Source organism: Syngnathus floridae, chromosome 13, assembly GCF_059516105.1.
Source record: "Syngnathus floridae isolate MCC-2025c chromosome 13, RoL_Sflo_1.0, whole genome shotgun sequence".
Classification (NCBI taxonomy): Eukaryota; Metazoa; Chordata; class Actinopteri; order Syngnathiformes; family Syngnathidae; genus Syngnathus; species Syngnathus floridae.
In genome coordinates this window covers 8,196,801-8,222,973 of record NC_142425.1, presented here as the reverse complement: position 1 = coordinate 8,222,973, position 26,173 = coordinate 8,196,801, and the positions used below count along the sequence as shown (strand labels likewise).

General features: G+C 41.5%; 3 protein-coding genes across 6 annotated transcripts; 2 read left to right on the top strand and 1 right to left on the bottom strand.

Moving 5' to 3' along the window:
- Positions 1 to 186: 186 nt before the first annotated feature.
- Positions 187 to 3,814, top strand: cope (COPI coat complex subunit epsilon). The gene is made up of 10 exons (XM_088393871.1): positions 187 to 343; positions 514 to 576; positions 666 to 766; positions 964 to 1,116; positions 1,199 to 1,252; positions 1,371 to 1,452; positions 1,529 to 1,684; positions 2,131 to 2,199; positions 2,792 to 2,866; positions 3,215 to 3,814. Exons 1-10 carry the CDS (start codon positions 197 to 199, stop codon positions 3,266 to 3,268), a joined length of 954 nt encoding a protein of 317 aa, XP_088249997.1. The 5' UTR covers positions 187 to 196; the 3' UTR covers positions 3,269 to 3,814.
- A 67-nt stretch (positions 3,815 to 3,881) lies between these two features.
- cers1 (ceramide synthase 1) lies at positions 3,882 to 21,072 on the top strand. The gene is made up of 7 exons (XM_088393870.1): positions 3,882 to 5,009; positions 14,886 to 15,045; positions 16,661 to 16,841; positions 16,905 to 17,066; positions 17,252 to 17,387; positions 17,726 to 17,907; positions 18,609 to 21,072. Exons 1-7 carry the CDS (start codon positions 4,773 to 4,775, stop codon positions 18,649 to 18,651), a joined length of 1,101 nt encoding a protein of 366 aa, XP_088249996.1. The 5' UTR covers positions 3,882 to 4,772; the 3' UTR covers positions 18,652 to 21,072.
- Positions 20,977 to 25,961, bottom strand: ncln (nicalin). Of its 4 annotated transcripts, none has more exons than XM_088393865.1 (15): positions 25,674 to 25,961; positions 24,797 to 24,987; positions 24,518 to 24,662; positions 24,314 to 24,408; positions 24,166 to 24,246; positions 23,986 to 24,089; positions 23,787 to 23,875; positions 23,570 to 23,709; positions 23,231 to 23,457; positions 23,026 to 23,113; positions 22,900 to 22,938; positions 22,649 to 22,809; positions 22,496 to 22,549; positions 22,308 to 22,386; positions 20,977 to 22,225 (listed from the first exon to the last, which is right to left on the bottom strand). In XM_088393865.1, exons 1-15 carry the CDS (start codon positions 25,846 to 25,848, stop codon positions 22,163 to 22,165), a joined length of 1,731 nt encoding a protein of 576 aa, XP_088249991.1. In that variant the 5' UTR covers positions 25,849 to 25,961; the 3' UTR covers positions 20,977 to 22,162. The 4 variants fall into 4 exon arrangements, with proteins under 4 accessions (XP_088249991.1, XP_088249993.1, XP_088249992.1 ...); XM_088393867.1 differs by having other exon boundaries at positions 23,279 to 23,457; positions 25,674 to 25,960; XM_088393866.1 differs by having other exon boundaries at positions 22,649 to 22,812; positions 23,279 to 23,457; positions 25,674 to 25,959.
- Between the last annotated feature and the right edge of the window lie 212 nt (positions 25,962 to 26,173).

Sequence of the window (26,173 nt, the reverse complement as noted above, 5' to 3'; positions counted from 1 at the left end):
CTACTGGTTGGTTATATTACTGAAAGAAAAAGTTCAACGCGCGACACGAGGAATCTTTTTTTTTTAAATTGATATAGTTGTTTTTTTTATTTGGCTATTGTAATTTAAATTGAATATGCAAACTATAATAATAATATCATGATACAAGATATTTAATTGTTAAAACGGCATCCCACACGCACATCACGGGAAGGAAATGACGTCATTAAGCGACGTGTCAGGAAGCACTGTTGTGTTAAACATGGCGGCGCAACAGACTGATGTTGACGAGCTTTTCGATGTAAAAAATGCCTTTTACATCGGCAGTTATCAACAATGTATCAACGAATCTCAAAAATTGAAGGTAGGTCATGTTTTGTGAATGGTTTAACAGCATAACGTACGATCAATTGTGCTTTAGGAATCCTCTCTGGCCAACCTAATCGAACCGAACATTAGCAACTAAAATGCAAACTGTAAAACGGGGTGTTCAACTGAAAAGATTAAACTGCCTTAATTTTTTTTCTACTGTAGAATTCAACACCAGAAAAGGAGACGGAAAGGGACACGTTCTTGTACAGAGCATACATTGCCCAGGTGAGTAGCGTATTTGTTGTGAGACAATCAATATCGATAAGCAGAATAAAAAGCTTAGTGATGTCAACCATTCGTATTGTGTTTGATAGAGAAAGTATGCAGTTGTCATGGATGACATCAAGGCTAACTCTGCTCCTGAGCTCCAAGCTGTCAGGATGTTTGCTGAGTATCTCTCAAGTGAAAGCAAACGGTAAATATTATTTAAAAACTGTTTATTCACCGAGAGGGATTATACGTTATGAGTCTATCCACTTTCAATTGAAGTTAATTATTGTTTGCCTAAAGTGTAACATGTAAAGAAAACTGAGCTATGATCTGTAATTTAGTGATTGAAGTGCAGGATGTTGAAAAATTAAATGCTGTTTTCTTCTGTTGTTTCCACTGCAGGGATGCAATAGTGGATGATCTGGACAAGAAAATGGCAAAGAGCGTGGATGCTGCCAACACCACGTTCCTCCTCATGGCTGCTTCTATCTACCACCATGCGGCGAACACTGATGCTGCTCTCAGGACTCTGCATCAAGGAGAAAGCCTGGAGTGGTACAGATTAATTTCTGTTTTTCTGTTGCTAGTTTAACCTCAGAATATTAACCCAAACTAATAACACTTGTTTGCTTTTCAGCATGGCCATGACAATTCAGGTGCTGCTGAGTCTGGATCGTGTTGACTTAGCAAGGTAAGAAGTGATAGAACTTGTCAAAAAGAGCAATGGCCAGCAATGACTTGTAGCTATCGCAGGCATCCTTGAATGTTAGATTACTACTTCCTCTAATCATGCCTTTATTCTACGGTAGGAAGGAGCTGAAGAAGATGCTGGAACAAGATGAGGATGCAACACTAACCCAGCTCGCCACAGCTTGGGTTAATTTGGCTGTGGTAAGCAGATAAATCCCACCGTGCGCGTTCACACTTTTACTTGCACATTGTTGATGCCCCTCTTGTGTTTTCCCAGGGTGGAGAGAAGCTACAAGACGCCTACTACATTTTCCAGGAGATGTCCGACAAGTACTCCTCGACGGTGCTGCTTCTCAATGGGCAGGCAGCCTGCTACATGGCGCAGAACAAGTGGGAGGAGGCCGAGGGAGTTCTACAGGAAGCTCTCGACAAAGTGAGATGGAAATGCTACGTTTGTTAGATTTTAGTTTCTTGAAAAAAAGATTCATGTGTTCAAAAGGTTATGCATCCATCTGATCAGCAGAGGGCGGCAAAGCGTTTTTCATTAACTCCAGTGGCAAGTTGACTAATGGCCATTTAGGATGCACAATTGCACGTTTGTGGTTGACATTTCAGGTCAAGTTACCTTTGATTGTAAACCCCGGATAAGACCTTTATTAATTGGTTCATGCAATAATTGTGCTGTATAGTAATAAAAAATAAGACTCCGGGTTTATGATGCCATGATTGGCAGATGTTGATGGAGGTTATTACCTCAGTGGTTAATATTTTGCAGTGTTATGTTGCACTAAACGAACCAAAATGCAATGCAATTACTTTCCTGGTGGAATACTAATCGCACAATGTGGCTTTTTTTTTTGTGTTAATCCTCATTAACAGGACAGCAGCCACCCTGAGACGTTGATCAACCTGGTTGTGCTGACTCAGCACCTCGGAAAAGCCCCAGAGGTTAGACTTTGGACCTTAAGCTTTAAGCCAGGCACATGTTTTGTCATTTCCTATTGATGAACACAAGCTCACTTTAACTCTGAATGGGTTCCCTCCGTTTTGGTTACATCATTGTGTCATTTTCCTCCAGGAACATTTAGCCGTGCGTTTTCCCCGATGGTATTTTCTTCCTACCATACAAGGCGTTGTCTAATCATATCTTTGTTTTTAGTGCTGCGTCCGTGCTTTGCACTCTTACAAACGTTCACAAGATAAAGACTAGATAGTAATGACCATTGCTACACCGAGATAATTACTGATTACATCTTTTACAAGGTTAAAGCTTTGTGCAATACTTACCGGACACTTTATTAGGTACACTAGCACCATCGTTGGAGAGCCAGTACGAGAGCTGTATCGATAAGTCTGTCTTTGATTAGTACTATTGGCATGTGTATTGTGACTATTTGGACTCCTAAAGCCTAATGAGGTAACCAAAATCTTTGGAAATGGTTTACTCTGTTGCATTGCTGCAATTTACACCAGTGTTATATTAATAGCCTGTTTTTTTTTTCCCCCATATCATCTTCACCTTTATCAAATTTGTCCCCAGGTGACCAATCGGTACCTCTCTCAACTCAAAGATGCACACCGGGCCCATGTGTTCCTCAAAGACTATTTGTCCAAGGTGACCTACTGTTTTGTCTTATCAGCATTCAGATTGTAGTACACACACGCCAATTTTTGTTTTTTTTACATCTAAACAAATTTTTTAAATTTTCATGCCGAAATATAAAAGAGCTCTCCACCATGTTCTGAGCAGATCGGGGAGACTTTTTTTTGTTTTTTTAGTGCGGCGGGTGTTCCGGGAGCCCTGCCAAAGGGTACTCCAAGTCTTTGGCCTTTGTCACACATATAGTTGCACAATAGCACAGATGTACATAAACATTGGATTATCCACACATTACCCAACAATACATGCTATGCACAGCTGTTGCTTAACTTTCTTTTTTCTCTTCTTTTTCCCCCCCTGCAGGAGAATGAGTTTGACAGGCTAGCAATGCAGTATGCGCCCACCGCCACAGCATAATGGCTCTCGATGGTCCTCAAGTTAACTTTCTACTTTCCCCCCTGTGATTAATCTGAAAATCTTATTTTGATGTTTTATATGAAGACAATGTGTTGAAATGAAACCTACACCCCCCCCCCAGACGAGTGGAAATCCCTGTATTATTTCTACATACAAGAACTGGTCATCCAACATATTAGAAAGTTTTCTAAAGATAGCAATTGGTCACTGAAGGGAGGTATTAAGTATTATTTATATTGGAATTGGAGTTTGCAGTGATGTTGGTAGGGATTTAGGGATGTGGGGTAAGAGCTGTACTTTATTTGGTTGGGTTATCTGATTTAGTCACTGAGCTACTACAAAAATGTTGGAAAACTGCTCTTAATAAGAACACCACTGCAAACCACAACCACATCAATAAGCATTGTTCAGTCCACAGAACACTTGGATGCCTTTAGATCTCAGTATGCGTGCATTTTATGCACTTGCGTAAAACATTTGTGATTAAAGTCACTTTGTCGTAACATTCCATGGTAATGTTAATAAAAGGTCAACACGTGTGTTCAACGGATTTTTTTTTTTTGGGGGGGGGAGAGGGGCGGATGAAAGCTTTCATTTATAGGAGGACGTGCTGCCGGATTTATTTTTTTAAACGTGTTGCTGTGTTTTCACAGCATGTAGATAAAAGGTCTACGTCACGAGCCTCTGCCTCCACCCTGAGTTTTTTTTTTTTATTACCTCCTTTTTTGCATAAACGTGGCTGTCGTCCTTCAAGCGTCGTACATCAACCGTGGAGATGCTTCACATTTTAAGGTCGACCATCGACGGTTAAGTTGGGGTTCTATTTATTTGTCGTCGTTTTTTGTCTTTAAATTTAAAAGATCCGTTTTAGCGGAATAACGGGCAAGGGTTGAGACGTGACGTAGCTGCCTGAACGGCACAATAGTCGCGTGTTGTCTCGGCCACACCGCTACGATTTATGAAGCTCACTTGAAATTTATTTGGCGATCGGAGTGACTTAGCCGGCTCGGGATCCACTGCCAATGCAGATCTCTCTGCTGTGGAGTCATTTGAAGTTAGCTCGACAGCTAGCCAGCTACACGCCGCGCTTTTGCCGGTGAATTGGCCGCGTGCGCAGCGGAATGATGATGACGATGGTGATGGTGAGAGGAAACATGCACGCTGTGCTCCATGGCTCCCGTTAACATTTTTACAATGATTGTCGCTCGTGTTTTTGCCGAGACCCTTTAAGAAATTATCCCGGGCGAAGAATGAGCGCGCACATGCTGTCAAATATGGACAACAAAGAATAAGGCGACCCGAGCGAGACAGCGGGGTGTCAGATCAAGCTTTTTTTTTATTTTTATTTTAAGACAGCTAGCAAGCTTGTTAGTGGATTAGCCACACGGCCCGGACGCGAGAGGGATCTCTTCATCCCTCATTTGGAGTACCCACCCCCCCTTTCCCAGTGCTTTTTGTTATTTTTCTATTTTTGTTCTTTTCCCCCGCTCCGAAGCGGCGCGCTATGATGGGCGCTCAGACCGGGGATGTCGAGCCCATGCCGGGATACTTGGAGCTCGTCAGTCGAGCCTCTCACGTCATGCTGAAATCGTGGAGAGACTGTAGCCAGTGTGGGCTGGAGCTCACAACACGGACTCTCCTTGATCACGCATACATCACCTGGACCGAGATTGCCCTATTCTTCTTTTGCGCCTTTTTGTGGACGCAAATCAGGCGAGGGCTGACAGAATGTCTGTTCAAGGTAGGTGAGACACATGCACGACCTCTAACCCATTCCGCAGCATCCATAATTGAGATATTAATTGCTCCCCATAGGCAAGAAAGACACAACAGGTGTGAGCAGAGAGGAGAGCAAGTGTTGGCTGGAAATAATACAAATGGATGTGCTCACAGTCACAAAATGACAATAGGAAGTGTGCACATCAAACACCAAAAGCAGGCCTTGCAAATGCAATCACATTGAAGACTCTTTTGGTGTGCAAAGTTTTATTCATTGCATCTAATGCCCAATCAGCTAGGATAGGCTTCAGCTCACCCACAATCACCCTAATGAAAAAAAACACTATAGGAACTGGATGAACGGATTGTTTTGGTGTACCTAATTATGTGTCCACTGAGTGTATTGGCCATATGGTCAGAAGCAAAGGTTTGGTTGATCTGCTTCTGTTCAAATTAATCCTCCCACTTGTAAATTATGGATCCTTTGACCCCGGTGTGATTGTGTCCGTTGCTGTCATGATGATGAGTTTTTAGATGTTATCACCCTTAACATTAAGTTAATCAATAGCTGACCAATTACTTTGTCCATCTTTGCATCAGTTAGCATGTTTCTGTTATTGTCTTCCAAGTTATTATGCAAATAATGTTTTATTCTGATTTTTATAAATGGTCTGTGCAATTGGAACTCAAGTCATCAGAGAATAAATGGAATGTTTTTAAACAAGAATTCGAATGCTAACAGTATTTTTCAATTGGTCTATTGGACAGTCCACATATGTGGGTGTTATTTTTAAAAATGAGTGACCTAAAGTGTTGAAAATAATAGCAATGTTAATAGCTGAAAAGAAACTTGCCATTCTTGGGGTCTCCAGATAAGCCAGTGAAATGTAGGTCAATGCTTGCAATAGTGTTTAGGCTAGCTGACCCAGCACCGGTCTATTCAAAGGCCCATACCTAGATTTCACACATAGAAAATTTATCTTATTTATAGCACCCGCAACACTATTTTACAGCCATGGTTATTTCTTTAAGTGCTCCATAGATAAATAAAGTTAGCATTATCAGTCAACGTCTATTTTCGGCTAACACAACCGCCACACAGCATGCACGAATAAGTTTTCAAATGGATTACCTGTAAAACTATGAAAATGGATTACCACTAAGCAGAAATGTTGCATCACACTTAAGAACATTCTCAATTTCGCAATTTCACTTACTGACTGCTTTTAAGCGGTGTGTTTTTTTTTTTGCCATTGAGTTGGCGCCCTTGTTGAGGTCAGGTGCTTAAGGATATGCGCACTTGGGTAAAAAGGCTCGACGGCTGCTTCTCTTGCAACCCCCCCCCCCCCCCTTTATGTGGCTTCATCCTGTTGCTTTTACCCTTCTCATTGTTGCCTATTGCATTTGTGTTAGATGCTATGAATGATGCAAAACCCCTAGCTTGGGGCTTCATGCAAAACTCCAGATGTGACCAGAGTAAGCCGTGACTGTTTTACATTTTATGTGCTTCCATAAAGGATGCAGAACAATGTTTGTAGGAATGAATCGTTGTGCTTTTGATTATGTCGGGCATGCCTAATATGTAGGATTGGCTCTGTGTTAGTTTGTGCGCTCGAGGCTAATGCAGCCAAAGTATTGCTGTGAGGTTCTGGAAGTCTGCGGTGGATTGTTAGATGAATCCAACCGCACTTAAATTGACGCTGGGCTGAAGAAATTGTTCGATTGAAACTATATTAAGTCACCTTTTATTAACATGTCAGTAATGATTCAATTATATAAGTACAGAATCTCCATGAGCTGTGATTCTAGGGAAATAGTTGAGCCCGCTTTTGGCCAGAATTAAGTGTTTCTGTCAGTGCGCAAAATTGGTAATCAATTAACTGGGAAATATTAAATGTGCCGTTATAAAGACTTCAGTAATGGGATCTCAAAGAGTGACAGAACAATTGTGGCACTCTCGTGTTTCTATTATGAAATGGTTGTGAGACTGAATCTCCTTGACGACTCGGGGGGGGGGGGGAATTAACAGTCAATCGATAAATTGTTAAAAGGTCTTTGTGAATATAGATCTATGCATTGTAAGATGACATCATTATTATTTTGCATGAAATCTTGCGATGTTGCATCCAAGTAGTGCACTTCATTTGGGATCAGTTGGATCAATAATGTTCTTCATGTTGTTTAACTCACTTATCTCTGTACACTGCACCTGCTGCTGACCAATAAGATAAAGTAATCTCATGTGGTCATGCGTGTGGGTTTTCTTCCGTTTTTTCTTGTGAAAAGGAACTGAAGCGAGACAAACTAATTTAAACTATTGACCCTTAATTTACCAATTTCTGTGTACACGTCAAAATGTGGGCATGGTTGTGACTGCTAGCCTTAGTAAGTTGCATCCCAAGCCCGGTGGGGTACCAGTTGCACCCTCGAGGCAAATTGGCTTCCACTACCCAATCAAATATAGATGTTAATCTATAAATGATTCAGTATTACTGTAAGCACACTCCCTCAAACCCAAATATGGACAGCCCCTAGGGTTTGACTTTTACAGATGGTTTGTTGTTCTAAAGCCTAAACTAAGCAAACAGTAAGCCGGTAAGCCACTTTTGAGCTGGTGTCACCGGGTTCGAATTGCAGACTGATAGTTTGATATACTACGGTATGCGATTTATGTTGTTAATAGCTGGAAAAAAAAGTTATAAAATGATTGCTCTTATTATTTTTTTTAATACCATAAAATCCTGGGAATTGGACAGGGGTGTGTAGACTTTTGCAACCACTGATTTCCACTGTATTTCCTATTCCCCTGTGAATGAAAGCATTGAGAGGGGATGTTTGTTCACACGGAAGCACGGCCAGAAGAAGGAAGAGAGAGTAGAGAGCGGAAGGAACAGAGGCCAGAAGTAAGGCTCGCTCGCTGAGTCAGCAGACAACGACCAATCATTAACACAATAGCGTGCATACTCAGGCCAGCCCATGTTGGTGGTCCAAGAATCACTCAAGCACCATGCAACTGTCCTCATGGGCAGGCTAGCACATTATTAACGCATGTAGTGGCAACCAAAGCACGCGTGGGTCGAAATCTATCAGCAGCAGTACGGCAGTTAATAACCGCTCTCGTAAATATCAGCCAAGACTCGCACACGTGTTGTTGTACACTGAACTGCAAACTCTGCAGTGCGCTTCGCCAGCGCCGCAGCGCTTATCTCCCCGAGCAGAGCCCAAGAGCAACGAACATGCCTCCCTGGACCTCAAAGTGAAAGCGGCCTCAGGTTGAGCAAGTTTCCTCGACCGCAAGATACACGATCCACCTTTCTCGTCCGACTCATTGATATTGCATTAGAGCCGCAAGGAGAAACCTGACACTTGAATTGCGGTCAGGGAAAGTGCTTGTCCGTTAGGCCAAAAGTGCTCACTCAGGTGGACGTCTTGGAATTCCGACCCTTGAATGAAGTTCAGCTATTGTTAGTTGCATGTATTGCCAATGATACTGTCATTTAATCCGCCGTCGGGTGTCGACTTCATCTCCTCTCTTTGAATTGTATCCATATAGGATCTTCTATAGATGTGTATAGACTTCCTATCAATTGATTGGAACCACTGAGGGCAATGGCGATGTCATTCAAGTGATAGAAATAAAATGGCTAAATTTGATTTGGAAGTCCAATCATGAAAATGTTTTCATGTGAATGCATCTTTTGTTGCAACAGCAGGGTTTTTTTATTTTTTGGGTGCTTCAGCGTATCTTCAATCCTTTAATTTTCTGTAGTGCTTGTCCTTATTAGCGTTGAAAGTGAGTTGGAGTCTATCCCATCTGATTTTGGACTTGGACTGAACAAAATAGAAAAATAATCTAATTGTGTTCTACTCCCCTCTTTAATATTGTGATTTAATGTGTGTTTTTTTTTAAATAAACACAAACAATAAATTTATAATACAGACATTTGGATTTCATAGATAGGTTCGTCATAACATTAATTGTTCCACTTTAGCGAAGAAAACACAACTGCCAACTCCAAACTGTAGATTCTTCCCGAAAGCTGTTTTAAAATTCCCGTACCTGCGTTGTCACTCTCGCTTGCGATGCACATCAACAAACAACAAACAGCTCTTACGGCCCACTTACCGAGCGAGCACCACCTACTCAGCACTTAACAGCAAACAGTGAGCAAGCGACGAGCTTGCTGGCTCAAGTGCCAGAGTGTTGCCTCGTTGATGAGGAGGGAAAAAAAATCAATCTTTTAGCAGATGGCGAGAAACACCGATGACCATGTTTATTGTACAACAGGCGTTTTAAAATCTGCCTTGGTATTTTTGCGAATCCAATTCAGCAAGCAGGTGTTTGAATAAAGGAAAAAACCAAGGAAAAGTGACTGCAGGCTTGCCAACGTGGTGAATCACTAAGCAGCCATTTTTCCCCCCCCCCACAATGCAGTCTCATGAATCACCATTGTTTGCTGACTGTCATGGTCCCGCACTCTTTTGGGCAGCTGGAATGCGCCATGCGGCCTTGACCATCCCAGAGTTCCTGTGGCTAGCCGCTAACTGATTTTCCCTTTCTGTTGCACTTATTTAATCCTACGCACTACAAGTTTGCAATCGGGCCACTCCATTACTGCAGCAGTCAGTGAAATTTCAACTTCATTCTGTGTATCATGATTTATTTTACAGATTTACATGTATATTTTGATTTTTAGTCATTTGTCCCTTCACTTGAGGTAACTATTCATGTTATAGCTCCATTTTTAGCATTTATTGTTAGTAGGAAATTGTCCAAAAGGTCAAGGGTCAAGGATTTCCTCTGGTGACTTTTAGGGAAATTAGCAACCTATTGAGTTATTTTTTCCCCAATATAAATGTTAAATATATTTTATACTAAAGCCAATATGAAGGTGTATTGGATTTCGCTACATATAATTATTTCAAGAAAATTAGATTAAATATAAACATGATTTTTAGCGAGCTAATTACTTATCCTGAATCAACAACTTTTTCTGCTAGTTGCAGCCAAGCAGTGCACTCTATTTTGTCTCCATCACTTCAGGATGCGATACATCAACAATCCACACAATCAACAGAATTTTTAATCCACTAATTGATTCCATAACCATCTGTATGTCATGCATTATTCAATATGTTATCCCGCACGATATTAGAAAATAGTTACATTGATTGAACACTATATTTAATGTCGGAAAAATCAAGAACAACAGGCAGTGAAGGTCAAGTATTAGTTTACTGTTCATTACGGTGCTTATTTTTTTAATCACATTGAAATTATATCGTGCACACTCAACAGCAGCTTCGGATTTTTCACACTTATATCTGGAGTGCCTTTCTTTTAATTCACACATTGATGTGAAAGTAAGGCAGCATGACAGGGCTTTTTTTTTTTTTTTATAATTGCAAGAGAGGCGTCGGACTAGTTGCAATGTGACAGCTACTGTATATAATCATCAGCCTGTGTAAATCTTGTTCAGCTAATAGAGAAGCGGGGTTATTGGAAACACACACGTGACACACACACACACATTTGCACACAGCTGTAGGGTCATGTGACCTCGCTCCTAAGCAGCGCTAATAGCATTAGCGCTGGCCAGGGACCCAATCTGCTTGGACACTTCCATTTAGATTCTCACATGAATGGCCTTTCTCTAATTGGAACAGCTTGACAAGTGTTTCATGGCCAATACTGAACAAAACATTTTCATTTTGATAGCAAAACTAGTACTATAATAATAGAATGGGCAAACTTTATGAAATTCAGAACTGTGACAGCTGGACACGCTAACCACTAGCCGTTGTGACATTCATTAACCCCATTAAAAAAATGAGCCACAATGTACAGTACATTTGACCCAATTTAAAGTGTGTTCTTCAGAGAGCTTTGTTGTTCTTGAATGACTCCATTGTCTGTTGAAGACACACACTAATGCCTCTTTTCTCCCCAAGCTATCTGTGGCACGACCACTGCATTATGAATGACAGCCGTATGTCTCGCTAATAGGCTAGCGAGACGGAGTCGTTTAAAAAAAAGTCGGGAATGACGCAAATGTTGCTTTCAACGAAGGGTTCAATTCAATTATTATGCACAGTTTGTTCCTTTCTACATTTGTCATACCAATTAAGAGATTATATATTTAAGTGCTAAAATTAATGAAGCGCACATGATTGTACTACATTAGCACCCAGACACACACGACTCAATTGTCAATATTGAATTAGTACTTCCATTTTACAGTGCAAGAGTTGAAACTATTATATACTATTATTGGGAGCTTCAGATCAGGGGATGCTTTGACAATAATTGTCCATTTGTTTTGTAGATGTGAAGCCCTTTGAGACTGCTTGTGATTTTGGGCTATAGAAATGAACTTGACTTGACTTGACTTGACTTATAAAGTTGCGGCATTACATAGGATTGAATAACTTGAGAGGAAATAAATTCAGGAAGTAAGTCATACAGTTTAAAAAACTTGACACTACATGATCAGAAAAAGCAGTTAGGTTCCTCTTCCACTCTATTTTGGCGCTGACCTCTGACACTTGTGTAGCCAAAATGCAGCTGAGTCAGCCGTGTCTGATATCCCATAAGGCGTGTTGATTCTATTCCACAAGATGGACACTGTTGAATGATTTTCTTTTTTTAGATTCATTTCACAATCCAAAAATGAGGGTTTAGTGATTTAAAAAAATATATCTAATGGGTGAGGTTTTGTCGTGACAGAAGATCCTTAACTAAATCAACACAAAGTGTGTTTAAATCAAACTTGTGTTGGATAATCAGCATTTTGGTAGTGTCGTAGCGGCCCCCTCTGAGAAATGCGAGTTTTCTTGGCAGGATGGGACTTGGCAGAAAGGCAACACGTTTGATCCCGGGTTAGGCCAGCTTCATTTAGTCGTCCTCATTACTTTGTGCATGAAGAGGCTCTTTGCTGTTTGATGGAATGGAAACGTGTCCGTGCTGTTGAGCCTATTTTTCCAAAGCATCCCACTTTTTTCCCATCCCTTGAAACAAGCGTTCATTTCTCCGTTTCGACCGCCCGAGCTGTGCATTTAAACGAAACCACATGTTTGATTACCTCATGTTTCCTCGTCTGTTTTTACCTCTACATTTTTCACCAACATGATCATCATCGTGAGGTCATTCATGCAGGTCCAATTCTTTATTGTTTAGTCTCATAAAAAAAAAAAAAAAAATGCAGCTGGCCCATCTTGAGATGCTCAACGGACCGCTGCAACTTACTGGCTCCAGTGAGCATAGAAGATGTGGATGATTTAACTTAACTGACCCAGAGAGCGTAGGGTGTGTCTGAGTGGCTGCGATTGAGAAGCAAAAGATCGCAATTACCGATTTTTCCCATCATCACATTTTATTCATGCACATTTGTTATTGTTTTATTTCTTGTTAGGCTTTACCTTGAAGAGGAAGGTGAGTAAAGAGTTAATGGTGCTGAACTATCATTATTCTTATGGTCCAGCTCAGGAACAGCGCCAACTTTTCTTTCTCCAGTCATTATCTTTCCATCCATTCTGTTAAATGCTTTTCCCCCCGCAAAGAGCATCCATTTGTCACTGCATTCAATGTGAAATGAATACCAAAAGAGAAAGCAAAATAATAACAAAAATACTATTAATAAATTAGAATAACTCCTCCTTGTGACATGCACAAGGTAAACCAACACAAACTCAGTGTGCAGTTTCAACCTCACAATACATGCAGTTCTCTTTCATCACTTTATTTGCTAATCTTTGTTTGAATTTTGGACGTGTGATGACAGTCAAGGGCAAATTCAGGTCAAGCCCTTTGATAGCACTCTACAAAGAAAACAAAACGGAAACAAATAGAGCAGGAAACATCCTTCTAGCCAAAATGCAGATTTATGACAATCATGTCGGAATAAAATATGTCAAACTGACTTATGGGTTGACTTTATCTGCTTATACAAGAGGCCAATGAAGCCCGTCCATACTCTATCATCTCTCATCACTTCCACTTCCTGTAAGAACATAGAAGGTTCAGTAATTAGAGCAGTCGCATGCCAGCAGAGAACGAAAGGAAATGACAAAGAATGAGGAAGAAGTGGAAGCATGAGCCAAGGGAACCACTCGTCATTAGGTCTCCTTCACACAAAATTCACATTTTTTCCTCTTCGGTTTCCTCCTCTTCAAAAAAAAATATATATATATAATTAATAATGCATCAGATTTATTGCTGAATGTTTGATCAGCTGTCGGTGAGCTAAGCTACGGAGGCTAATTAGCCTCGCTTCCCTGTCTATTGGTTGAATAGTGTCAGATGAAGATTGTCATTTTTAATGTATATAATGTTATTTTTATTTTTAAAACATAATCTTTGAGTGTTGAATCAAAATGTAATCATCTTTAGAGCTCCCTCTGTGACACTTGAGTACCCAGTCCAAATCTAGTCAAGTCTTTCAAAAGTTTTACCCAAGCAAGTCCCAAAATCATAAAATTACTGACCTAAGTCTGACTCAAGTTGAGTCACCTCACCTGCTTGATAGATTTCAAGAAGGACTGTTTAACGAAATCCAATGATGTTTTTTCTGACAGGGATGAGAGGCTTGACCGGTCAAAGGTCCGATCATGGCCACTTATCTGACACAGGTCCAGTGGGATTATCTCAGTGTCCTTCATCCACTGTCATAAATGGCACTTGTTTAGGGGCGTTGTCGTAGTGAGCGCGTAAAAGACTCCAGGTCAAGGTGTTAAATAAGTTGATAAAATGTTTTACATAATAATATAGTTCATAGTATTTATTGTAATACATTTATTGGTTGTGTTAAAAAAATGGGAGGAAACCCTTGACCTTATATTAAATTGCAATATTGAGGGGAGGAAAATAAAAATCGCAATTTATTTGTGTTTCAGCACCGGCTTCAGAGAGCAAGCTGGGTTTTGTGTCGGGGGGGTTTGGAGCGATGTAGAGCACGACTGAGGGGGCATGCTGACAGCTGGCTTCTATAAATAAATGTCGCAGGCAGGGGGGGCAGACTAAGAGGGAAGAAGGAACCCTGGAGTTGGGCTGAGAGTGAAGGAGGGGGGGCTGACAGATGTGCTCGAGTCTTCCGTCCGCTTGCTTCGGAAGCACGCACGCCAATGAGTCACGTGCTTTCTGCATGCTATTTTTTTTTCTTACATTTTTTCGATTCACGTTTGTCACAACCGCACAAGTCAAAGAATGTCGTAAACAGGCCTGTCAGCTTCCTTTCTCGTCTTACTTCACACTTGCGGGGTCACGCAACCGCCAAGTGTACAGTATCTTTATTTATTTGTTGAATTTTGAAATGAAATCGTCAAACTGACAACACACCCAGACGTTCCATTTCAGCTTTCGTAATTGAATGTGACGTGAATAACGGAATCCTTTGTGACCTTCAGAAGATGCATGGTTTACATGTAGTCATTGTCCGGGTATAATCAGAGCCTTATCAAATGAATCATATCCTGTTGACTTTTTTGCTAACTACTAACTCAGATTGACTGAGGCATGAGCCAGCTGGAATATTATTTAAGAGGCTGTCACAAAACGGCCTTTGAGTTGAAACACTCAATAAACATCCTGACTCTTATGCTGTCACACTCTGAGTGAGCTTTCGTCATCTCCGCGGGCATCGTTATGGAGTTCTCCGGAAAGAACATCTACAGGGGAGGTTGTAATGTTGGTAAGTGGGAAGCAGGTCACTGTCCCCGCCAGCGAGGAGGTGGTGCCTTTCTATCACGCTACATCAGGATATCAGCAGGCCTCGCCTCCACTTCCTCTATTTCTGCTTCTCAGTGAGACACGTGGCTTTAAAAATGGACAAATGTGCGTTAGATTGAATTGAATCATTACTTCAGTGTTGATGTTAAAAACTATGTCTGATGTTCTCTGCAGCCTCTGGCACAGTGGTGCAGCTTGCTGCCCAAAGATGCCGCCAAGATGCCGGAGAGCGCGTGGAAGCTGGTCTTCTACACCATGTCGTGGTCCTACAGCACCTACCTGCTCTTCTTCACCTCCTACCCCTTTTTCGACAACCCACCGTCTGTCTTCTACAGTAAGTCCAGAAGTGTTTTGAGAACTGTATTTACATAGCTGCAGTAAAATCGGAACCTAAATTGAAGCGACTAAACGGATTGTTCTCGGCGCTCTAGTATCGGATCTCTTTAGACTCCGAAGGTGTTTCTAGTGAAGAGTCAAATTCAGTTTAGAGTTGCACAGAGAATGCATATTTAATCGCAATGTTACTGAGCCCTGTCTCTTACGTAAGTGCTCGAGGTAGCAAAGTCAAGACAGTTTTTCAGTATTTGACCAGCGTGAAAAAAAAAAGCTTGCATATCTCAGCGGCAACATCATTATTTCCATCTTTTGCCCGGGAGCAGTATTGGTGGGCCGCATAAACAGGGTAGGAGAGGCCTGTGGGCGGCCAGCCGTCCGTCTGCCCCCGACAGGTTGCTGAGATAAGAAGCTGCAGACGTTTTGCGTGGATGAAGCAGCAGCAAGTAGCCTGGCCTGTTGCCACTTTGCTGCCTTCTTATACAAATAACACCATTTTGCCTGTACATTATTAAATTAGGACTGCTTGGCGTGAAATTTACGGGTACTGCGCCCATAGATGGATTGAGAGACAAAGGTCAGTTAAATTTCAAGCACAATGGCCAGACCTCACCTCAATGGGTTTCTCCCATGGCAACACAGTTAATCAAATTTTAATCGTGATCATGATTTTGTCACAACCTGATTATCTTATTTATTAACTATTGAGTGTGCAAACTAGACTGACTACAGGATTGTATATCGTAAATGCTACAAGCCCGCAATTTTAGTGCATATGATTTTAATTACCGTATTTTCCGGACTATAAGGCGCACCTAAAAATCTAAAAAAATTTCAAAAGCTGACAGTGCGCCTTATAGTCTGGTGCGCCTGATATAGGGACCAAATTCCTTAATTTAAACTGGCCCGAAGCATTGTGTCATGAAATCAATCATAAGTGGCCCACTGAAGACCATGAATTATGAATCAAAAAGACTATGGATCATTATTTTGTGATTATAAAGTAATTTGTTGCGTCTGAAGTTGAAATAAAAAAGATAAAATGGAGAATGATTTGATTTGGATTAAAAATCTGACATGATGCATTAATGGTGCGCCTTATAGTCCGGTGCCCCTTAAATAAGGACAAAGTTTTAAAATGGGCCATTCATTGAAGGTACTCCTTATAGTCCGGAAAATACAGTAATAGTAATTTGAATGTTATGCTAAAGTTGACTGAATTAAACTATTGTTTGTTTGTTTTTTTCATAATAAACATTCGTACCACATGTACGTCATTTCCAATCCTGGTATGCGTGAGATTTGTCATCAATGCACTTGCGCTGATCGTCTTACCTCTCCTCGTGTCCATTGTAGTTGGCAGATGTTGAGCTAGTGTGACAACCGCCGCCGCAGTGTTCACAGTGGGCAGAGCTGCTTGTCGGGATTCCACCTAAATCCCTTTTTATTACGCGGATGTGATTGAAATCACTCTCTCGGGGCACAGAGATTACGTGACAGTAATATCTGTTGGCAGTATCGACCAAAACACACAAGTGTGTATCCATACATCCATTTCCGGTCGTGGGTAAGCTGGAGCTAGCTTCAGATTTTGATCTCCTCTTCCATTTCTCCAGACTGGAAGAGTGGAATGCCAGTGCCTATCGACATTGCCATTGCCTACCTGATCCAGGGCAGCTTCTACGGTCACTCCATCTATGCCACTGTCTACATGGACGCCTGGAGGAAGGACTCTGCTGTCATGGTGGTGCATCACATCATCACCTTGGCACTTATCTGCTTCTCCTATGCCTTCAGGTAGTGTTTTGTTGCCATGTGCAGTCAAAACTGTGGTCTACAAAATGTCGTGAATGTTGCTAGGTACCACAATGTGGGCATCCTGGTGTTGTTCCTGCATGACATCAACGACATCCAGCTGGAGTTCACCAAGCTCAACATCTACCTGAAATCCCGAGGAGGCGGCTACTACCTGCTGAACGACGTGCTCGCCAATATGGGCTCGGTTAGCTTCAGCATCACATGGTAGGTATCTAACGAGTTTGGGTTCAACCTACAATGTCATCGTGGATATTGCAGTTATTGCTAATATGCTAACAGTTGGTATGATCATTTTACACTTTGCCCTGCAATACCATCACAGAATAATTTGGTCTAAATTAGTCGGGGATCATATCGTTTGTTTAATTCCAGACCTCTTTGTCCCTCAGGTTCTGGTTCCGCCTGTACTGGTTTCCCCTGAAAGTACTGTATGCCACCTGCGTGTCAGTCCCCAACATTCCATTCTACTTCTTCTTCAACACTCTGCTCCTTGCTTTGTTGCTCATGAACATCTACTGGTTCTTGGTAAGAACACACACAAATACCTATGGTCCTTAAATGGAAATCTGTGATTTATAATGATTGAATTTTTTTTCACGAGTTTTTAGTTTACGGCACGTCATACCATTGTCTGTGTTAAAATAATTCACACTTGCCAAGACACTTTACAGCAGAACACATTCACTGAAAAGCTGTTGTCGACCATAGCTCACACCAAGACACTCACACCCGGACTGGTCAACGTCACGTGCCACGCGACCAGGCACAACACAGACACTCCAATACAACTAGTACAGCAAAATGTTCACCAATGCCAGGTGGGCCTGGAAATAATTTGAGTCTCTTTATTTTCCCACTACCAGTTCATCGTCATCTTTGTAGTGAAAGTACTGAAGGTGAAGGAGGTGAATGACGTCCGGGAGTACGAGGAGGAGGAAGGCGCCAATGCAGCAGCGGGCCTGCTCCGAAAGCCTCAGGCGGCGGCCATGAATCACGGCGGTGATCACCGCGATGATGATGCTGGACATCACAACTCTGACGAGGGGTGAGTCGATACTTTGCACTTGACCTCTTAGAAAACACATCTGCTTCTATTGCATGTATCGTATTTTTGATTAATTATGGATGAGTAGGAAATGAGTATTAGAAAAGAAGGACAAAACGTATTCGACATATATGTCCAGGTTTATCTACTCATTTTAAAAGTCAAATGTGGACCTTGACCACAAAAGTCTCACAACTTGTGGCATCATAAAGATGCATGTGTGCAGTGTCATACAATCTATACATGATAACTTGGTGAGCTTTAAACTGGAAAAAAAAAAGTGTGCGTATATTCTGTTATCACAATATATATCATACTTTGACTCCATTATCTTCTACCTTTGACTTTTGCACTCAAAAGAAAAATTATTGTGAGCTGTTACTGCAGTACAATGGTGGTGTTTTATTTTCAAAGAAGTTAAATCTATACTGTGACACGGTACGTAATGTTTGTCATTAAGTTGATATTTATGGCCTTGAAATGAGTACAAATGTTTACTGTAACTGTGTTAGTTTAGGTTCATTCCGCACAAATTTGTCACTGCTGTTAGCATCTCGGCTACGTTTCACAATACCCTATTTGGATTAGCGTCGATAATTTTATCATCAAAATTATTAAGTCGACTTCCCCTTTTATCTGGATGGCCTTGAATCTCCGATATCATCTTTTGCTAACTCTCTTCCTCTACTCTGTACCCACAGGAAGCACGTTCAGAACGGCATCGCCAAGGAGAAGCATTTATGAACAGAGCTGCGGCGCCCCCACCAGGAAGGAGGAACACCACCGCCTCCCAATACACATGCACACACAAAACATTTTAAAGTATTTCCATGTTGTTTTTATTCAAGCACTGTGAATGTTATCTCGTTGAAGCAGTGAGAAACAGACTGTAGGAGGTGTCACATGTATCCCCTTCCCCTCATCCAATTCCTCGCTTATTGATTTCACTCATCACACAGGTCCACCGTGGCCTCCTGCCTCCATTAGCATCATTAGTAGTGTGTGAGTGGTGAATGAACGGCGAGCGAATGGATGCAGCTTGATCTTTTTACAACACTTCACCTCAATTCAACTTGTTAACCCCCCCCCCTCTCTCCATTAATGTGTGTGTGCATGTGTGTGTGTTGCACTGATATGAAGGCCAACAAGCTGACTGCTGCTTTAATGACGGCAACTAGCTGGAAGTGATTGACTTGGGGTTTTTAAATCGTTGAATTTTTTTCGTGTGTGTGAAAGGACCCACAGAAGAACTGAAACTCAGAATCAATATTATTTAAGAAAACAAAACGTATGCACACGTATTCAGGAACGCATGACATTGGAATGATTTTGGGAACATGCAATGGATTTGTTTTTATAACTAACGCGGGATCTTCTCGCTATGTAATCCGATTTTTTCTTTGGAAAGGAGTGAACGCTCCTGCATGCAATTTGCACACAATACAGAGTAGGAAGGAAAAAAAAAAAAAAAGGTGCGTCAGTACCTCCGACCTTGTCGATCAACTTTGGGCTCTTGTTTTGAAAACTCAGCATGTTTGTAGTGCTGGAACAGGGCACACACTTTGTTCTCATCTTACCTTGTCTTCATCATTCCCTCGTACGCTACTCAAAACGTTTGGGGAGTATTCGGCTTCTAGGTGAAATCTTAAATGTGAATTTTATTTCAATCTTTAACTATCCAGATAGAGAAAAGCAAATGAAATTAACCTGTAGAGGTTCTCGTGCATTTTAAGTGTAACCCAAAATTTTACCCGAAAGCCAAATATCTCCCAAATTTTGGTAGTCAGTGTTTTAGTATTTTTTGGGGGGGGATATTTGAACTGCTGCTGTTTAATTTCTCTCTTTTTTTCCCTCTGAGCACACTGTTCTTATTCTATTATTTTATAGTATTGTATTATTCTTTGCTGTCTTTTGTTGGACAGTCTGATGTAATCAGATACAAGAGGGACCAGAGAAAGCTGACTTATTTTTTTTGTTCTCTCGAATCCACTGTCTAGATACAACCACCACGTCACCTCATCCTTTTCTGAAGTTGACACTACTGTGTCATATTCTGTAACTGACATGTCAGCTTCTCAGGCTGCTGTGTTAGAAATATGTGAGGCATCTTGTGGCAGTATTAGCTTATACATATTTTGGGGTTTTGTTTTGTGCATGTAATTAATTCAACTAGTAAAACAGTTAGCAACTCCTTGAAGGAATTAGCGCAGGAAGTGACATAACTACTTGAAATGATTGATTACAGGATATTCTTTTTAATTATTGTTTTTGTTCCTATACAGTAGATACATTCAATCAAGTGAAAGTGGTTGTGAGAGTCCAAAACACTTAATGTTCGTCCACTAAGTCGAGATATGCGGCACAGAAAATGGTTGACGGGAAGGAAAAGGCGAATAATGTATTCGGTAGCAGCGGTGATTTTTCTCTTTTGTTTGACTCCGACTGATTGAAATCAAAGCTTTGATTGTGCCAAAATGTCCACTTGTAATAATGACTAATCAGAAATGGGAAGGTTGCATGTCAGGCTGAAAGCCATGCAAGGTCTTTGTTGTTTTACTAAAAAAAAATAATAATTGCACTGTAATTTATTAGCATTTTTAATGTTTTTTAGTTAGATCGATAGTAGAAAAGGGAAGGGTGAATTAGGGTATTTTTAAGAGCCTTTTATGATGTTGGGATGAAATATTGTATTTTAATCATTCATTTTTGGATGACTGATACACAGACCATGGAAAACTTAATTGCCCGCAATGCAACCACTTTCTCTTTTATAGAGCATTCTAATTTGTTTTTTGGTTTATTCCCTAAAATAAAAAGGTGTCAAGTAAGAAAAAAAAAAAACCCTGAGTTATTTAGTCATTTATTTAGATCATTATTTGGGTGCACTAATGACCAATAAATTGCAATTAAAGTTGAAGTACTACCTTCATTTAAATGTCCAATTCAGGCTTTAAAGCCTAATTTGGTAACATACTCTAAAATGCTTAATATGTAAAAAGAAATAGTTCATATCAATATGTACCTTTTCATCTCGATTTGTTTTGTCTTAGTCAGTAGAAAAACAACACGTTATTTCATCATTTATTTTTTTAATCACTTTTTTTCTTTTTTGCAAAGATCATTATTCAAGTTCCACCAATGTTCAATAAATTAATTGTCATGAAAGTGGGGCTTTTGATTTGTGAAAGAACAAGTCATGCAGAAACAAACACGCAAAAAAAACAAACACTTGTAGGTCACAGTTTAAAAAAAAAAAAAAAAATCTCATCAGATTTAGCTTTTCAGCAGTCAGCGGTGCATTTAAGACTAAAACCCCAGCCTCCCACTTTGTATGCTTGTGCCCACTTTCCACGTGTGAACTTAGAAGTTAGCCGCAATCAGCAAAAGGTCATGGCAACATAGTGATAACAAAAAAAAATGTAATTTATCAAGTTGCAGATGTACTTTTACACACAAAGGTGTGATTAGACAAGAAAATGGACTTGAGGCTTTTGCCTTTTGCTGCGTTCAAACACATTGGGAAGGTCAGAATAAGACACATTAAGCCACATACATGCACACACACGTGATTAGAATCACTTTTCAGGGTTCCATTTCGACTAAGCTCTACTATATCTTACTTTTTCTCTTAAAGTGGGACAAAGTAGAGTGAACATCTTGCGTTAACATTAAAGGTTACCTACATACTACTACACATTAACTTGATTGGTTAACAATACTTCAGTTGGGCTTCTGTTTTTAATACATGGCTTGTTTGGACTCAAAAGTGACTGATTTAGTTAGTGCCAAGTAATTAGTCGGGACTTTCAGGTACTTTTCAATCATTAACATTTTTCCCATTACTGGCTCGTAAGCCAACCATGTGGCCCACATATTATGAGGTGGATAAATTAAAAACATCCAACCTATTCAAAGTTGTTTCACTTAAAAAGATTGCTTATTATTTCAAAGAGGTTCTGAACAATAGAAAAAAAAAATATTTTACAGTAAGACAGATTTGAGTCCCTCCAGCTGCCAGTGACATCAGTGCATTGGTGAAGACGAGCGTGAGGGTGTGTGTGTGTGTGGGGGGGGGGGGGTGAAACTACTTCTGTCTGCATGCAAATTTCAAGTAGGCAGCGAGCACAGGAAGTGACCACATAGTCGTATGGCAGAGGATAATGGGAATGACTGGGGCGGCTTTGAAAAGCACCCTGAGAGAGTGTCAAAAACAAGAAAGGGGTTTATGGGGGTTGGAAGGTTGTCTCTGCTGGCTTTAGTGGGCCTTCACTTTGGGTTGGGTGACTCTTCGCGCCACGCTGTATAAAACTCCAAAATTCTGTTTGGAGGGGGAAAAAAAACATGTCAATTCATATTTCTAGCTTTCATTGATTTCAGATTTCAATATGGATGGGGCTTACTTGGATGGCAAGATACATGGCGCCAAGGTAGGCAGCGATGCAGACGGCCAGCAACAGGTCAAAGATGGCCGGCTTGACTCTAATCGGGAGGACCGTCCAAAACAAAATTATGGAGAACATTCGTTTTGTGAGTAACTAAATCATTTTTATTACACTTGATTCAATTTTCTTTGGGATCAAACAATCACCTGTAAGCATTCATGGTCTGCTTGAGCTGGTCGTAGAAGACAAACTCTGGATCCCTGGAAGACACAAATATATTTTTAAATCACTTTGTGTGTGAAAGAACTAAAGATCAGAATGAATATTATTTAAGACAGAAATCACATGGTCATGTTTACCGCTTGTCTGCTTTGACGTAATGTTTCTTGACGTCCTTGAGGTAGCGTCCCAGGTGGTACTCCAAGGTGGACACCACGCTGCTGTCCTTGTCCACTAGCTGGGCGGCCCGCGGCTGTGCTGTCAGCCAGTCCACCATGGCGGACAGGTGCTCCTCTTGTACCTGCTGGACGGAATGTATGAACACGTCATATACATCCAGAACCAAAAAAAAAAAAATCATTTTTATCATGCGGAGTAGCGATTAGCTCACCATTTGTTCGGTGAAGATGTGCAGGTCGCTGGGGGCTCCCTGAGAGGACATAAAAAGCCACCAGTGACTTGACAGACTACAAAAACATTCACTCATAAAATGATGACTCATTTAGAGGAGTCTCACCTTTTCAGTGAGGTTGTAAATGACTCGAGCTAGAGCCTCAGCCACCACCTTTGTGTTCCTGCTGAGCTTCTCAATGTCTACGTGTGGCCTGGAACACACAGTAAGACAATGTCCACAATGTGAAGGGCAAGTAAAACGGAGGCAGTGAGCAAATGTGCCAACTTCACATTGTGTTCACATAGAATTTGTGCAGTAGTGAACCCACCCAGCAGGGGGCTCTCCCGCTCCGTAGCGAGGGGAGGGGGACACTGACCGCACGTCCATGATGCTGGAGCGCTGCGCCAGGCGGTGCGAGGGCAGGTGCGAGAGCGTGAAGGCTGGCAAGCGGCGGATCCCGAAGCGCTCGTGCTCCCACGCCAGCATGTCGTCGGCCAGGTTGATTTTCTTGTGGACCATGGAGAACTTCATCCCTGGGTACTGGCTGGCCGCCACCTGGGGGTCGAAGCGGGTGGTCAAAATTTTAGGAATATCTTGCTGTGCACTTGTTCGCTAACCGTCAACGTGCATTAGCGCTTTAATTAAGACGAAGTGAGAAACGTCTCACCATCTCCAGCTCCTTGAGCAAAGCATACTGAGGAGTTCCCTCTTTGGGAGGTTTGGACACGTGCAGGTGCAAAGCGTCTCCGTTACCCAAAGTATCGAGACACAACACAAAAGCAACGTTGTCCTGGAGAAGACTTGAGTCTGTAGAGAAAAATAGAAATTTGAGGTGGGATCAGATGGAAGATTCGAAAATGAGAAAAGTTGACGGAGGAGTGGACCTGTGTGGTCCAGATTGTCTTCTAGCCAGCGTTTGGTGCCCTGGTAGTTGAACTTGCCCCCACCAGAAACAAAGAACAGCAAGTTGTATCTGAAAATTAAACAAATGGTAAATATGAAACATTTCTAGTGCTTGACAGTGCAGGTGTGCCTAATAAAATGACCTTGGAGTATATTTAATCTGCTTGAACATGTGCTCACCCAGCATGTGTCCTCTTGTAAGTGTAAAGTTTGGAGAAGAGACGGGCCAGCTCCAGTAACATGGACACCCCGCTTCCATTTGAGTCGGCGCCATATGACAGCCACTGGACGCGCAATACGAATCGGTGTGATTATCCTTATTACAATAATACAGGTTTTCAAAAACAATGGCGGCCATACCGGAGCAACTCCAAAGGAGTCGTAATGAGCCACCAACACGATTGTGGGTAGGTCCTCTCCTCCGACACCAGTCAGGCGTCCCTGAAAAATTATATCATTAACCGATTGATGAAAATCGAGGCGGACTCGTGTGAAATCAGTCACTCACCTCCAGACTGGTGATGGCCCAGTCACTCATGGCTTTGCTCTGAGCACCACTGGTGACCATTTGGAAGCCATTAGCAGTGGCCGTATGCACCAATACTACAGAATGACAACAACAAGGATTGCTTGACGTATTGAATTGACTGTGTTGTCGTTTTTATGTTCAAGGGCAATGCAAAATGGAAAAACCTCAACTGAGTTTTTTTACCTTCAGCTGCAGACAAGGCTCCCTGGGAGGAGGAGGAGGTCAGGGTTTGAGTGTAAATGGACAGCAGCTCGTCATCCTCCATGGCAAAGTAGACGGGGACGATGGTCTCTGTGGACAACATCTCCGGCTCCAGCTCCATGAATTGCTACCAAAAATGTTACATTTCGAAGAGACAAATGACAAATCTTAATTAGTCACAACTAATGCAACGTTCCTAAAAATTGAGAAGTGAAACCAATGGTGAGTCAATTTTGCAATCTGCATCAAAATTCTGAGTACCTGCACTATGTCCTGGGGCATAGTGGACATGTTTTGGGGCAGGATGATGACCACGGCCCCTGCAGACTGGCGTAAGGCTTTCTGATACTTGTCATAGGAGAAATCTGCTAGCCGCATGATGACACAGCGACGACTTAACACCTCCGCCTCCACAGTACGAGCTTCGGTGTTCAGGATGGCGTTTCTGGTACCTGAGGAATGCCACAGACATGTTTAGTTGTTACTGTTCAGTCTTATTAAAAACACACCACCACTAATGGTTAACACGACTGCTTCACAGTTCTGAAGGTCAGGGTTCAAATCTCAGCACTGTGTAGACTTTCTCTCATGCTTGTGTGGTTTGATTCCAGGTTATTTGGCTTGCTCCTAAAATGGCATGACAGAATTTACAACTGCACCTCCTGTGCAAATTCAGCTGATCTAAATGAGGATAAGTTTCACATTCTCATCCATCCACCTTCCAGGGCGTGTCTAGATCTTGATAAACATGAAACCAGAGGTGAAATCATGCAAACTCCACATAGGAGAGCCAGCCAAGATTGAAACCCTCAATCAAGTGAGAAGATGACGTGCCTTCGGTTTACATAATGAAGAACATTCGTCTGTTGTCTTTATGAGAAAATTCTGTTATATGAAGTCATTCAACGACATTCATTTTTTAAAAGTTGCTACCAACTAGCCTAGTAGCATCGTTGGCTACATTAGCTATAAGCTAACATATGCAAACCCATTCCATGCCGTGATTTCTAAGCAACATTGATACGAGATCGAACATCAACTGAAGGCTACGATTAGTTTCTGATCGTTGTAGTTTTCGTGTCCAAAAATAGGATATTTTAAGGGGGTAACTGATTGTCAAAGGCATTGCGGGACTTACCGTAGGGCTGTCCCTGCAGGTCATACTGCTGCATGCGATATACCGTGAACTCATGTGCGGCTTCGGCATGGAGCGGTGACACCAGGATGAGCACCGCTGGGATAAATACAATGAAGGTGAGGGGAAATGAAGATTTAAACATGTTATCGAACACTTCGCTCGCCTCTTCGAACATGTTGGCGATTGCAATCGGATCACTGATGAGAATGAAATATTGTCGTCCGCCGTCCCTGCTTGCTGTCTGACAGCTCGCAGCGTACCCAGTCACTGACAGTCGGTCAATTTTAATCAGGCATGGTAAATTACATGTCCTAATTTAAGGATTGTCCAATAATTCTGTATAATTTAAATATTATTGATGAAAATACATACAAACAAAATGAAAACGAGGATTTATTTCCTATTTAAATTAAAAAGGAATTGCAGCAAAAGCCCGTCAGGCATATCTAAGACAGCCCCAACCCGCTGCTCTGTTACTATACATTTGCCACTAAGGGGCG

Coding starts and splice junctions, on each gene's coding strand:
- cope (XM_088393871.1), top strand. CDS start 197: ATGACGTCATTAAGCGACGTGTCAGGAAGCACTGTTGTGTTAAACATG. Junction 1,453..1,528: donor CTTGGGTTAATTTGGCTGTG/GTAAGCAGATAA, acceptor GTGTTTTCCCAG/GGTGGAGAGAAGCTACAAGA. Junction 2,867..3,214: donor TCAAAGACTATTTGTCCAAG/GTGACCTACTGT, acceptor CCCCCCCTGCAG/GAGAATGAGTTTGACAGGCT.
- cers1 (XM_088393870.1), top strand. CDS start 4,773: ATGATGGGCGCTCAGACCGGGGATGTCGAGCCCATGCCGGGATACTTG. Junction 16,842..16,904: donor TGCTTCTCCTATGCCTTCAG/GTAGTGTTTTGT, acceptor GAATGTTGCTAG/GTACCACAATGTGGGCATCC. Junction 17,067..17,251: donor GTTAGCTTCAGCATCACATG/GTAGGTATCTAA, acceptor TTTGTCCCTCAG/GTTCTGGTTCCGCCTGTACT.
- ncln (XM_088393868.1), bottom strand. CDS start 25,848: ATGTTCGAAGAGGCGAGCGAAGTGTTCGATAACATGTTTAAATCTTCA. Junction 23,876..23,985: donor TACAAGAGGACACATGCTGG/GTGAGCACATGT, acceptor TTTAATTTTCAG/ATACAACTTGCTGTTCTTTG. Junction 22,387..22,495: donor CAGACCATGAATGCTTACAG/GTGATTGTTTGA, acceptor CCTCCCGATTAG/AGTCAAGCCGGCCATCTTTG.